This window comes from Gadus morhua, chromosome 15, assembly GCF_902167405.1.
Source record: "Gadus morhua chromosome 15, gadMor3.0, whole genome shotgun sequence".
NCBI lineage: Eukaryota > Metazoa > Chordata > Actinopteri > Gadiformes > Gadidae > Gadus > Gadus morhua.
Genome location: NC_044062.1, coordinates 12,021,078 through 12,035,174, shown reverse-complemented (window position 1 = coordinate 12,035,174; position 14,097 = coordinate 12,021,078). Strand labels below are relative to the sequence as shown.

The following is a 14,097-nucleotide window of genomic DNA, read 5'->3' as shown; positions in this document are numbered from 1 at the left end:
CACAATCGACGTTTATCTCGATAGGCCACCCTCCCCCGATGAGAGTCAAGGTCACTTGTATAATCTGTCACAACTCGCGGTTCTCATATAGCAGTGTTTTGTCAGCAGTCACTGCATGTTAGTTGTGATTGTGATGGCATTTCATAAATGTCCGAACGTAAGGCCGGCCTGCCCTTTGCCGACATGTTAACCGTTTATAGACAGTTGGAAAATAGGAGAGTAATCATAAAAAACAGTTGTTCTTAGGTTCACTGCGATGCTGGAATGAAATATGAGGAGATTTATTTTTTTTAGAACACAAATACATCCATTTTAATTTGAGAAAATACAAAAAGAAACCATGTACAGTATATGTACAAACTTTTTGTACAAGACAGTATATTTATCTTCAGATTATATTTGACAGAGTCAGGTAGATCAACTCAGCACCATCAAATTATCCAGTTATCATTATATCTTCAACAAATCCAAAACTAAGTAGACTATGAAAAAAAAACTCAGTTTCCTGCATTAATGATGCGCCAACATATCGATATGTGATTCATGAGAGCAGGGAGTTGAATTCTTCCTGAACGGAAATCTGCCAAAATAATTTAAAAAAAACACCAAAAGAAATCGGCAAGTTTCATTTTTTCCTCAAAAAAAAGCAACATAAAAATTGCAAAATGCAATTTAAATGGGTTAAGACTTAAATCCAACCCCCTCGACCCCCAGTTTCATAAATTCTATTATATATATAGTACAATTCCCAGCAAATAAGTTATTATATCCATCATTTACAGCAGGAAAATAGCTTGACAAAAAAGAATGCAGCATACTGTAGTAGCATAGCAACACATCATGTGTAGTAGACTCCATTTTGTGACGTGGACACAGAAAACATGTCATGGGCCCAGTTGATCCGCGTTGACCACGAGCGTCCTTCAGTCATTCGTAGTTTCGACACACTAAACCTCACTTCAATACCACGCCTTGCACTGTCAATGTACAACAGTGTCCCTCACAGAACAGGGACAATAGGATATTCTCCTCACAGCTTGTGGGGTGGGGGGGTGGGGGGGACATACAGATAGGTCTATCTGCGGTTCCACCCGAGCCGCTTCAAATGCCACTTTTCGCAATAGTGGGGCTTACAGAAAATGGGACCTCCTGTAGAGTCGTAGCTCTGCACTGCCTGGCACTGTACTGGCATGGAGGCATGGATGGCTTGGATGTTCCCCATGCCAGTATGACGCCATTCTAACCTGGATAAAAACTCAACCGGGACTCTCCTCGGTCTCTTACTATTAGCGAATGACTGAAGGGACGCCTCGGGACGCGAAAACAGAAACTTCTCATGGCACTTCAAAAGACACTCCAAAACGTTTGTTTAGAGGCATACGTATAGATATATAGTCAAGGACAAAGACGTACACATAAAGGAAGAAAGACCGCGGTTGTACATGTGTTCACATACCATGGAGGGAGGGGGGACTGCGGCATTGATAATACTTTTCCCGCCCGAGTGAGCTTCAAATCGAGGGGTACGTTGTTTAGCGATCGAGCGTAACGAGATGAGAAATTGTGAGATATTGGACTAGCGTGTAATGGTCGCGCTGGATGGTTTAAATTACATTTTTTTCTTTTTCTTAAAACACGATGTTTCGGTTACCTGTACATTGGTGAAAAAGTAAGAAAAACCTGTAAACATATCAGTTGTGATAGTTTTCTGTTCTTTTTTTACAATGTGTGGGTAATATGAAGAGACGCACGATGACAACAGCCGAAAACATGGAATGTGTACCCTGCAGTAAAAAGGTTTTTTTTCTTTTACATAAGAACACAACAAAATTAAGGGTGTTCTCTGTCTTTTTAAGCATTGCTGAAAATAAATTCAAACCTGGCATTTTTATAAACCGTCCCATGCTTTCGTTTCATTCTCCTTTTCTATACTAAAGTCCTGTAAAAGGAAGGTTCAAATTGGGCTTTTTATACCTGTCGATTCTATGTATTCGAGCCATTGCAATGATATCAAATATTCATTTTTACTTATTGTTTTAGGCTAGCAAGTTATGCTATGCACAAACCCAATTATACATACATTTTATTCACATGTTTGTTTGTTTTTCTTCTATTTCTCTAAAGAAATCTATTTGCTACAAAATGTGACGATGATGTAATTACAGTTCAAGAGTTCACTTCAGGACAATGTGTTAAAGTTGCACCACACCCAATAGACGGACATTAAAGCTCAGATCGTTTGGTTAGAGAAAGAAATGCGGTCTATAAAATGGGTTGAACTTACACAACATAGTTATTATCACAACATTATGTTTTAACGTAATTTTTTTTTAACCTCATTCTAAAAATGCTGCTTTTATTTTCTTTTACAAGCTATGAAGTAAAATATCTTGGCTAAGGGATCGCCATTGTCAAATGCTTACTGCCTCCCTGTCACTTTTACTGCCTTTTCTTTTTCTGTGTGTTTATCGACTCACACACAAAAGCTCACACACCTCCAATGCTCTCCAGCCTGACTGTGACCTAATTTAGGTCAATTTCAGATTCAATTTTTCAGATTTCCCATATACAGGGTCGTTCCTGTAAGTTTTTAAGAAGACTCACTTGCAATATCCCCTTTCCCCTTCTCACTCTTGGATAAATCTTGTGATTTACCACGTCTTAGTAAAACGTTCATTCGCACGCATTCTTTCAAGTCGTAGGTACGCCACACTGAATGCTCACAATGATTATCAATCTGTTGAAGCAAAAGATATTTAGCTAGATCACACCATTGTGTTTCTACAGGCAGTAAGCAGACATGTTAGGCTGTTGGGTGAGGAACAGTGATCGTAATCTGGATTTTGTCAAAACTCAACTAAAAACCTGTAGTACTTACTTTGTTAGTTTTAGCATGTTACCAAGCAGATATTAATATCTTTTTTAACACAATGCTCTGATGCGCCGTCGAAATGAATGATGCCGTTGGAATCATTCGTTATTTTTCTTTAGCGCTTCTTTTTTAAAACTATGTATAAAAATAAGTACAAAATGACTATGCTCATGGATACAAAATAATCATGTCTATACGTTCTTTTTATAAATCCATTTGTAGTGAAGGTTACTAGTTCAGTAGCTCCAAGCCGAGGCCCCCCCGTCACGCCTCCTTTGCCCTACCCCTTCACCGCGATCACAGTGGAAATATGGATCTGACGAAGCCTTGCCATGTGCAACAAAGACACCAGCCTCTCATGCCACAACGGCAGTACGCGGAACACACACACACAACTCCAACTCTAAGCTCTCATTCGGAAGCCTCCACTTTTTTTTTTCTCCCCAACTATGATTGAGCTGTTCGTATGTTAAGGTCGTGAATGCAGCAGGTTTGGGTTTTAGTGGCGAATGACATCTGGGTTGGCAACAGAGAACATCCAAGCTCTTTATTGCCTCTGTGCCAACCCTATGCCAGGCAGTGACTCTGATCAGAGGAGGGCCCATTAAAAAGCCCACTTTTATGCAATATGTGGCATTTTTACGACTCGCCGTTCGATTTTAAGAACAGACAAAAACATTCAGAGGATGTACAACTCTGCTGTTTTCCTGTTTAACGCCCCCGTTTCTGCTGTCAATGGAGGAGGTATGTTGATGCCCAAACTGGGCTGAACAGCTGCTTCTGACCATAACATAGCTCAATCCTAGTTGGGAGTAGTGTTTTCTTTTGTGGTGCGGATTATGCAACACATTGCGGTTGTCAATCTACTAGCGCATTTGGATGGGTTAGAGGCTTGTTTCTTTTTGCCGTGGCTGCCACATTAGACCCTCGATCCAGCATGCGGTTCCCACAAAGCCACACCTGCTCACACAGGCGGACAAGGGGAAAGGTGAGACAGCACTAGCCAGCGAAGAAGGGAAAAACGTGTTTTGTGACACTCAAACACGCACACACACACACACAGGCACACACCCCACACATTAACACACAGATGGCATGTACAAATGCCGGAAACATTGCTGAACCCATGAAGGGACACAGCTAGGTAAGAGTATGTGCCGTGCCTCTCATGTATTTTAGTTCAAGTTGATCAACTGCACTTATCGCTTTACAACAGCCGAGCTCTGGCACATGTCATGCGACACAGCGCTGGATGAGCCACAGCTAGCATGACGGCTAGCATAACGGCTAGCATGACGCTCCCAGGACAAGAGGGGATGGTGGTGGGGAGGGAGACGAGGAGTGGATGGGGGGTTGCGTTCTTCTTGCAGACAACACATTCCCAACAAACACTTTGCATTCAATTACATGAATTCCTGAACACGAATATATTTTTTTTTGCTCAGTTGGGGCTGAAAGGACGCTAGCAGGTGACGTAGCGTAGCGTCCAATGCGGCGCCACCACCTCCCGCCAACACCATCACCACTGCCCCACTAACACCAACAAACAAAGCCGTTTGTGAGCTGCCTCTTCATCTATCCAAGCCAATCATTTCTTCACTTGACACTCTTCTGTTGATGTTATTTCCAAAGCTGGAGGGGTTGGTGGAGGGAAAGGGGGAGGTGGTGGTGGTAGTTGGGGTTGGTGGTCTGGTCAGATGAATTTTCATAATTTTTTTGGAGCAACTGAAAACAAAGGCGGACATGAGAGAAGCGAGACAGCGAGGAACCCCTCCGTTTGAAGAAGACTCGTTCTGGGATGGTGTTGGGTGGTGTTGGGGGGTGGTGGGGTATCTTCGGGTGATGGTGGGAAGAGCAACCTACTGCCGCAGCCCCGACTCCTCCTCCCCCTCTGAAGAGCGGGGGGTCCGGCAACACAAAGGAGGTGAACTATTGCAAAGAATTTCAGGAAGTACTCTTTTTTTTTTTGTTTGTTTCTTCTTCTCTCTCCTCAAAATTATTCCAAAAAAAGTGCTAGGGGGGGTGGAGGGGCTGTACAATCCTTCTTTCTGATTGTCGATATGTACATGTCTATGAACACATTAATAAATAAAAACAAATGTCAGAGAGCGTGAAAAGTTACATTAAAGGTAATACACATAGAAGGTCCCTTCGAGGTGTGTGTGTTCCTCTTCCAAAATATACTTCTGGAAGGTGAGTAAGGAGGCATGTCATCCATCGCAAACAACATCATCATCATCGTCATCATCGTCGTCACTGTCACCTTCGTCCTATCATTCCTTCATTCATCAGTTCGTCTCCTGCAATCTCGGAAAAAGATTCTCTGGATTTTTTTCTCCCCAAGTCTTCAAAGAACCTGGTGTGCTTCAGCATTCGTCTTCAACTTCTCTGATTGGTGGAATCAGACTACTAGTGGATTTGTATTGGTTGACTTGGTTAGCCATGTGGGTGTTCATGGGCTTTATCTGAATGTTCCGTTGGTAGGCGTTCTCTGGTTCATCTGTAAACCATTTCTTTTCTGCGGAGGACAAGGCAGCACATGAAGGAGAAAAAGAAGAAGAAAAACAAGAGTTAGCGGAGCTTGAGTTAGTTTTGAATGTTTAACGTGAGCCATGGTGCTTAAGGGCTTTGCTCAGCGGGATTCTCAGACTCCTAACTGTTCTGCACCCTAGGTTTGGTTTAAATGGTAAAGTCAGTACTAAATCATGTAGGGTAAGACGTTATGTAATGTAAATGTATTGAAGAAACACAATTCTTTTGACAATAAACACTGTTGATCTGACTGATCTTTGCCCAGTTGAAGTTCTGTATGGTAGCCTACAATATGTGAGAATTTTGAACACAGAGTCTTGAGGTAGTAGTGTAGTAGTATTAGTGTATCCTAAAAACATAATAATTCAGGTTCAGAATCCAAGAACATATAGAATTGATTTTTTTGTTGACATAAACACATAAAGGGGAATTCTTATTCATTTATGTTTTTTCAGTTTATCCCAATAGCAAATAAAATACTCACTGAATTGACCATTTATGTAGTTGAGTATTTATTTTAAATAATTTACAATTATGTTTTTGCTAATATTAAAGTAAGAATTGGGAAATTACTATTGTAATTCCTTGCCTTTTGTGTGTGCCACAACTTCATTATAAGAATGCTGATATAGCATTAAAATCAATGGTATTTGTCCTTGATATGCACACACACACGCAAAGTTCTGCAAAGTGCTAGGCTGCTTCACTTTGTCTGTGGCCAAAAGCAAATGCAAAGTGCAGGGCACCTTTCGACTTTTCTGCTGTTAGTAAACTAGTTCCTAGCAGCTGGTAGGAATTACTAATGCTCCTCCACATGCCCTTCCCTTACGGGGTGATATCTAATTCTAACGTGTAATAAAGTGTGGAGGGTTAGTCTGTGAATCTGAATGTGCATGTGATTTTGTATGTGTGTCTGTGTGTGTGAGTCTGTGCAGACGCATCTGTGTGGGTGTGTGTGTGTGTGTATATACTCGTGAAAGTCTGAGTGTATGTGTATGCATGCGTGTGGGTGTATGAGTACACAGTGCTCGCATGTGTGTGTGTGAGTGTGTGCGCGTGGGTACTACCAAAACTGAATTTGTAAATGAACTAAGCAAGCATGCGTGTGTGCAAGAGTGCATGAGTGTGTAGGTCTGCACGCCCTGTATGTGTGCGTTTGCGCAGGCGCGCGCGCGTGTGTGTGCGCGCAGGGCATGCAGACTTGCGCGGGGCAGCCTCATTTGTGTGTATGGCGTGTCAGCAGGCTGAGGGCCGCGGGCCGACGCACAGCACCAGGGCCATTTGATGTGGGGAGCCCGGCCCCCGGCTGAGGCGAGGGAGTCTGCCACGCAGCCGTCTGGCAGCCGATACGCTCAGGTGGCCTCAAACCGGCATATCAGGCGCGCAGAAATGACATGCAGTGTACCTCTCAGACTCATATCCCCCGTCTTTCATTTACACTTTCAATTCGCCACGCCTTCCCACTCCCCCACTTTCCCCCCACCAGCGAGGAGAGAGATGGCTTTGCGTGTTTGACGCTCTTAAAGTTCTGGGCGATTTCGCGAGCCCAACTTTGGCCGCAGCCCCAGCAACGCCTGTGACGATACAGCCCCGAGCGATGTGTCTGAGTGGGAAACGCGTGACCGCTTGCACACCGTTGCGTGTGTGTGTGTGAGGTCTTGTGACGTGGGATCGTTTTGAAGTGTTTTTTTCGTTCCCGGTGGTGACGATAAGAGTGATAAGGCCCTGTAGCGCTGATCGTGTGAGACATGAGGACATCAAATACCATGTAATCTGATAGCATACAATAGGAAAAACATATACTGTGCCAGTGATTTTCGCATAACATACATTAATAAGAAAGGATATGTGCAAACACACGGACCTCTCACACAATGCAAAAAAACATCTCCAGTGGAAATAACTTAAAAATAAAAAATGGGTGAATTTTTTTTATAAGTGAATATTAATTAAAAAAATTAGGGTATTGGGGAGGAGGGTGAAATTGCAGTAAATTTCATCTAGAAAACTCAACGATTAATTGAAGATAAAAAAAAGCACAAACAAGTGTGGTCAACCACATGCAGAGTGGAGATGGTCGAGGGTAATAACAACAGCACACACTTTTGCTTTTTTTTGTTGATAAAAAAGCAAAATAAAAAATAAATCGAAATGAGGCGTGGTTTAACAGTGCATCTTAAACAACAAAAGAAATGATAAATCAAACCAAAAAAATAAATCAATCCCTCCCGTCATAACGATCTCCGTGGGGGACATAGTTATGAAGCGGGAGCCCTTGGCAGCGGTTGCTAAGTCATGCGGAATGGTTAACTTTGGCGTACCTTGGCCCATTCTACTCATCCTTGTTGCACTTCAGAGGGAGAGGTAAGTAATCTAACGTGAGTAAGTTGTATTAAGTCTTTACAAGGCATAATACACACAGGCGCATGCTATAGGGCTACCTGGTGCAGTGAAGGACACTGCCTCGGTTATAGCCCTACATCCTGTGTGTGACCTTATGTCTTTCCACAAACAAAGTATTTCCAAATATATATTTATATTGGTGTTTTTTAAAAAGGTGAGTACAGCTGTAACAAATCTGCATGCTTTTAAAATAGAATTGTGTTGATATCTTATTTTATCTTAATCCTTAAAAATAGAAAATAAGTAAGAGTTAAATTCTAAATCATTATTTATGCTGGCTGGTCATCAAGTGAGAAGCATGTTGCATGCATATTTCACCAAAACGATCTATTATTATCAAAAGATATATCTTAATTTCAGGATAAGGAGTTGATAATTAATCAATCACCTGAACACAGACTTCTATCAACATGCACATGCACTGAAGCAGAACATATGCACTGGGAACTACATAACACTAACACCACTAAATAATGGGGGAAATGGTGTTCGAACTACTCATAATGTACGCGTGGTCAACAGGGCATCTTAACAAACGTAAGCAATGTCTGGTAGCGTACACACGACATCTTGATTATACAACTAACACTAAACAAGTGATGACACAGCGCATCCATGATCAAGTACCTAATCGCTATCGTGTTCTTGATCATGATTGCTAAGATAAACAAATATCAAAGCACAATACTTACAATGAACAGTGATTTGCTACTTTGATTCTATCGGAGTAGAACTTAAAATATCTAAATATAGGGTCTTACACAACAGAAAGCGATGTATATTTATCATGTGTGTTTCTAGGGAATGTGAATAGATTGAGAACAAATTAAACCGTATTTCAATTCAACCGGTTTTAATGGCTGTCTAAGAGCTATCTAGTGGCAGGCTGTGAAAAGATGGGCTTTGGTTTAACTTAAGTATTAAAGAGGGAGTTAGGTCTTTAAGAGCGAGTTAACAAGTGTTATAAGACTATAAATGTGCCTCCTCATTCAGGCAGTTTATTGATCCGAAATGCCTGTTCAAATGGTTGCTGTGATGCAAGAATGGGGTCCACATGCAAATGATTATGGCAAAAAAACAACCCACAAACATGACAAGGTCACTGAGCACAAATCACACAGGAAAAACACACACGCACAGTACCACATGTCAACACGTCGTTCTAAGCATCCTTCTGACAAACACACACACACATACACACGCACGAGACAAACACATGCATACGCACTGACACAAGCCAAATCAAACTGAGAGAGAGAACCATCAGTCTGATCACGTAAACATGACATCTTGATAAAAATGAATACTAAATAACGCTATTACAATGCGAGGTAACATACTTTACAATAACGGTCAGTCACAAGTAATTTATACGCCTTTAGTTAATAATGAACTTATCATCAACAAAACACAAGTATACAATTATAGATATATAGACCAGCCTACCCATTGGACTGTACCAACTGGTGGGCTGATCTATCCATCATACATCTGGTTTGACACTACCACGTGTGATGTCACTGGAGGGTCGTTTCGGACATTGCTTGTAATGGCTAATCAACATTGCTGTCTGGCTCTTTGACATAGAGCCAGACAGCTCTATGTCTGGCTCTACGTTTTGTTCATGAATAGTTCATCATTCACCAAAGGCTTAGGAATGGCTTAGAGATGACTGAACCTTATCAAGTGTTATAAAGTTGTTTCCAACACTATCAATGCTTACAACGCTAATAACACAAATAGAAAATGTGTACGCACTTCTGTTTGTCCCGCGCCTCCCGACTCTTGCTGCTCCGGTTCTGTCGACTGCTGGGGTTGGGGATGGAGTGGACGGAAGAGCTCTTTTTGCTGGAAGAATGGGAGGAATGGGAGGAGTGGGAGAGGCTGGCCCGGGACTGGCCCGCATTGTGGTCGAACTGCATGAGGCAGAAGATCAGGTCGGTGGGCACCAGCTCAAAGTCGTACGGCGGGTTGGTGATCACGTACCTGGGCAACACAAAGGGTCAGGGAGTTGAGTCGGACACGTTGATGACACAGCTATTTGTCATGCAGACACAGTGTGATTTAGCCTTTATGTCATTAAGAAGTAGCGAGGGATGGGGCATTGGGCTAAGGGATGCCTATAGATAAATTATGTAAATTGGGAATCAAACCCAGTACCTTTTGGCTGGGTGTCAAATACAAAAACCACAAAACTATCTATTCCTCGATTTATTTATCCTAAAGTTTGCCGTATTTTTTTTTTCCTCTTAGTCTATTTGTGATTGTTTTCCTGATTCACTGTTAACTCAGTTGTAAGGTGACTTAATGGTACCACAGGTGCGCTATGAATGAAAGTTAAACAAATGTCAAGCCTGGAAAATAATGTCCATTGGGACACTGTACCGTTTCGTGCAACCGCTTGGTGAAGTCATATGAGCGTCCCTTAATCTGTAGATCCCAAAGCACAGCATGTTGTACGTCTTCAACGCTTTACAGAACAGGTCACCGTAGCAACCGCCATCCTGGGGAAGACATACAGAACAACAACAAGATAGCATCAGTGGCAGAATGGGTAGCTTGACGTCGTTGGACAATTAAAATGCTAATATTTAACATCTAGAAAATGTAAGTTTCAAGTTTCAAGTCAAACGTGAGCAAAAAACAACATGAACCAAACTCAGTATTAATCTTATCGAAACAATAACCTCACGAGAAAAGTAATCATTACAATTCATAAGTGGTTGGACGAGAGTTGGAGCGCAATTATTCAGATCAGAACCAAATCAAACTTAAGTGAGGGAATCAACGAAACATGACCTCGAAACACAAAAAGGAAGGCTTATAATTCCAATATCAAAGATAACAACGCTAAAGATGCTACCAATGAAATCTAATCCAAGACCAGTGGAGGCCTCCGGACACACAGTGGGGTCATGGTGTCCTCATCTCTTACCCCCAGGTCGGCGAAGGGCCCGTCGTAGAGGGCCAGCTGGGCCACGCGACAGCGGTCGCGGTTGGCCAGAGTCTGCGGGGTGCTGTAGCCCCCCTGTAGGGCGTTCTCCTCCGCCAGCAGGGCCTCCAGCTCAGGGGTGGCCCCGCCCGTCACCAGGGTACGGATCAACGTCAGGATGTTGTCGTTGAAGTACGTCTGAGGGAGGGGAGGAAGGGGTGAGGGAGGGAGAGGGAGGGATGTAGAGGAAGGAGGAAGGGGGCAAGGAGAGTGGGGAAGGACAGAAGGAGTGGGAGGGGTGGAATGGTTGGAGGGAAGGAGGGAGGGAGGGAGGGAGGGAGGGAGGAAGGGAGGGAAGGAGGGAGGGATGGAGGGAAGGAGGGAGAGAAGGAGGGAAGGAGGGGGGGAGGAAGGGAGGGAAGGAGGGAGGGATGGAGGGAAGGAGGGAGGGAAGGAGGGAGAGAAGGAGGGAAGGTGGGAGGGAGGGAGAGAGGGTGGGAGGGAGGGAGGGAAGGAGGGAGGGAGAGAGGGAAGGTGGGAGAGAGGGAAGGTGGGAGGGAGGGAAGGAGGGAGGGAGTGAGGGAGGGGGTAGTCAATGTCATCAGAGTGCCAAATTCAGATGGGCAGATGTGGAAAAATGCTACGATTGGTTTCTTCCTATCTAATCTGCGACTGTTTGAATTGTGTCTAACCCGTATCTCACGACTGGCAGGCTACAGGAGGAGACATTTAAAGACATTTCAGGCGCAATACGTTTCCAAGGTTATTTCCTTATCACATCGCAACGTCTCAATTCATCGTCGGTGATAACCTTCCCACAACTGCGGCCCTCTGCTGCTGATAATTCACAGGAAAACGTGAGCCACCCAACGGTGTGATATTCCAGTATTAATACAAAAAAACTGAAAAACAAGTGAACAAGTGGCCCAATAAACCCCACCATTTCTATTCTCTTTGAACCAGAGATCCGCCAGCCGTCTGAGCGTGTCAGACCACCCCCTCACCCCCTCACCCCCCTCAAGCGCCCATCAGGGGCTGTTTTTTTTCTTTTCTTCATGTGTCTCTTTGTGGAGACAGGCCATGTCACTCAATGGAGGCCAGCCTCAGAGTAGACCAGCTCCTCTCTCTGTCTCTCACTCTCTCTAGCTCTCTCTCCCCCTTCTCCACCCCCGCCACCCTCTCCCGGGCCCCGGGGCCCCCTCTGACAGCCCTGCGGAGCCCTGATGATGGATGAGCACTGTCCATTAGCGGCCCTCACCTCTGACCAGCGGCAGACTAGCCAGCTGACGCCTGCTGCTCCGCGGAGCCGGCCTCTCTACACACCACCCCTGCTAACCCCTCTCACTTGCCAAGAGAGAGAGACACACGCACGGGGAATAAAGCCATCATCACCGCCTCGACCACCACTACCCCCAACAGCAGCAGCAGCAGCAGCAGCAGCAGCAGAACCACCACTACCACTCCCCAAAGGGGAAGCACGCGATTGGTCAGGTCGGCAGAGCGAATGAGAGCAGTGAATGAAAGCAGAGCAAAAGGCAGGTGTGTTTTTATTTTTTTTAATATTCTCGTTTTCTTTTTCCTATTCTTTTTTTTTTTTTTTTTTTTACTACAGAGATGACGGAAGGTGACGGGAGATGAAAAGGCTTCTCTTTGCCCCGGTGATGGCCCTGCTTGTATCGTATCCGCAATTAAAACCCCAACCTTAGTGCTTGGCTTGTTAAAGGACCTAATAAGGCCCCTTGAAAGTGGAATTCATGACACTTAAAATGAGGAGCGCTGGCGGGAGTTTGTGCTTTGATGTGGCGGCGGGGGCTGTCGCCGGCGGAAGGGGCTGATCAACGTGGCGTTTCATTTAAACACCTCCGAGAGACCAGGAGCCATGTGTCTAATGATCTGACTCGCTGTGTGAACTCCTTCCCTGCCCCCTTTTTTTTACTGTGGAAACGCACGCACACATCAAGAGCTGGATGGCTGTTGGCGTCACGAGCTGTTAAAAAAAGGTTGATATGTCGGAGGGGGGAAGTGGCTTTAAAGTGCACATGTCGTCTATCTCTGAGGGGGAATGTTTCTGAATAAAAAGATTATACTTTAAATACGCTCTGGAGCGAGTTCCATTTTCGGGTTCCGTCGATTGCTTTCATAGGATATTAAGTATGGATGCCTGGTACTTTTGACCTAAATCATACATACAATCAAAATGGGCCCTTCTTGATACACATGGTCAAAATGGGCCCATGTGTGTTCATATTTGCATTCATATATACAGGATCTTTGAGTTGTACGAAATAAAATACTGTTCATTAGTATAACAGTAATGTGCTTCTTCAACTACTACTTCTATAACTATGAATGTATAATATTAGCAGATAGTTAGTGGAATAATACTATTTCACAAGGTTTCTGCCTTATTTCATTGGGGGTTAATTGGTTTAGGGGTGTCGCTGTGTAGTAGCTGTGATAAAGGACTCGATACATATACGTTATCGGGGGTCTGGGGGCGGGTGTCGTTCCGAGGCGTCAATCGGGGGGTACACAACGCAGAGTGATGGGTGCCAGGGGGATGGGGGGGGGCTACTCACTGCGCTCATGAGGGAGTCGAGCACGCTGACGGCGAAGGCGGTGCCGCAGGCGAAGGGCTGCGTGAGGTACAGCTCCGTGTCGGGGTCGTCGTCGTCGTCTTGGTCCAGGAACTGAACGTTGGAGTCGTTCACTGGCACACAGGAAGGGGGACGAGGTGAGTTACACACACATAGAGGGAGACCCCCACGCAGAACGCAGAACGCACACACACAAACACACACACACACACACACACACACACCGGGGAGGAAAACCGGCACTCCATGAAACCGGCGTTTCATTGGTTGATCGTCGATCGTCAGAAGGATGATTCGAAGCTTAAAGAGATGCACACTCACATTTAATCTAAAAAAGACTATAATATGCATAAAGATATATACATATATAGTATCACATTCAATCTGATATCTTTTCTGTCGAAAAGAGTAATGATCCGGATAGTGATTTTTCAATGCTAAACTTCGACAGTAAATCATGATGCAAAGTGCATTAGATGAGTGTGAATAAAACTACTGATATCCAATCTATTGATATTGAAGCGGTTTTATCATATTTTATCAATACAATTATATCATTCCTTAATAAATATTACATGTATTATTATTATTAATGTTAATAATGAACTGATTAAGGACTTGATCACTGTTTCCTTAATCAGCATAATTAATTACCAACATTCCATGTCACCTTATAAACAGAGAGCTTAGATCTGAATTCATGCACTTTTTTGTGTCATGAATAGTCACTCCGAATTGATGACACTTTGCGCATACCATAA

The 14,097-nt window shown here is 43.9% G+C and overlaps 1 protein-coding gene across 20 annotated transcripts in view; it reads right to left on the bottom strand.

Annotated features, from left to right (window-relative positions):
• Positions 1 to 260: 260 nt before the first annotated feature.
• kcnma1a (potassium large conductance calcium-activated channel, subfamily M, alpha member 1a) overlaps positions 261 to 14,097 on the bottom strand; it is a 150,162-nt gene continuing 136,325 nt past the window's right edge. For 11 of the 20 annotated variants that reach the window (XM_030378373.1, XM_030378372.1, XM_030378375.1 and 8 more), the window contains 6 exons: positions 13,319 to 13,449; positions 10,743 to 10,937; positions 10,193 to 10,311; positions 9,566 to 9,793; positions 7,726 to 7,754; positions 261 to 5,390 (listed from right to left, as the gene is read on the bottom strand). In XM_030378373.1, coding sequence (XP_030234233.1) covers positions 5,239 to 5,390; positions 7,726 to 7,754; positions 9,566 to 9,793; positions 10,193 to 10,311; positions 10,743 to 10,937; positions 13,319 to 13,449 — 854 coding nt within the window. In that variant the 3' untranslated portion in view covers positions 261 to 5,238. The remainder of the gene's footprint in view (positions 5,391 to 7,725; positions 7,755 to 9,565; positions 9,794 to 10,192; positions 10,312 to 10,742; positions 10,938 to 13,318; positions 13,450 to 14,097) is intronic. The other 9 variants (XM_030378392.1, XM_030378377.1, XM_030378380.1 and 6 more) reach the window with 2 other exon arrangements.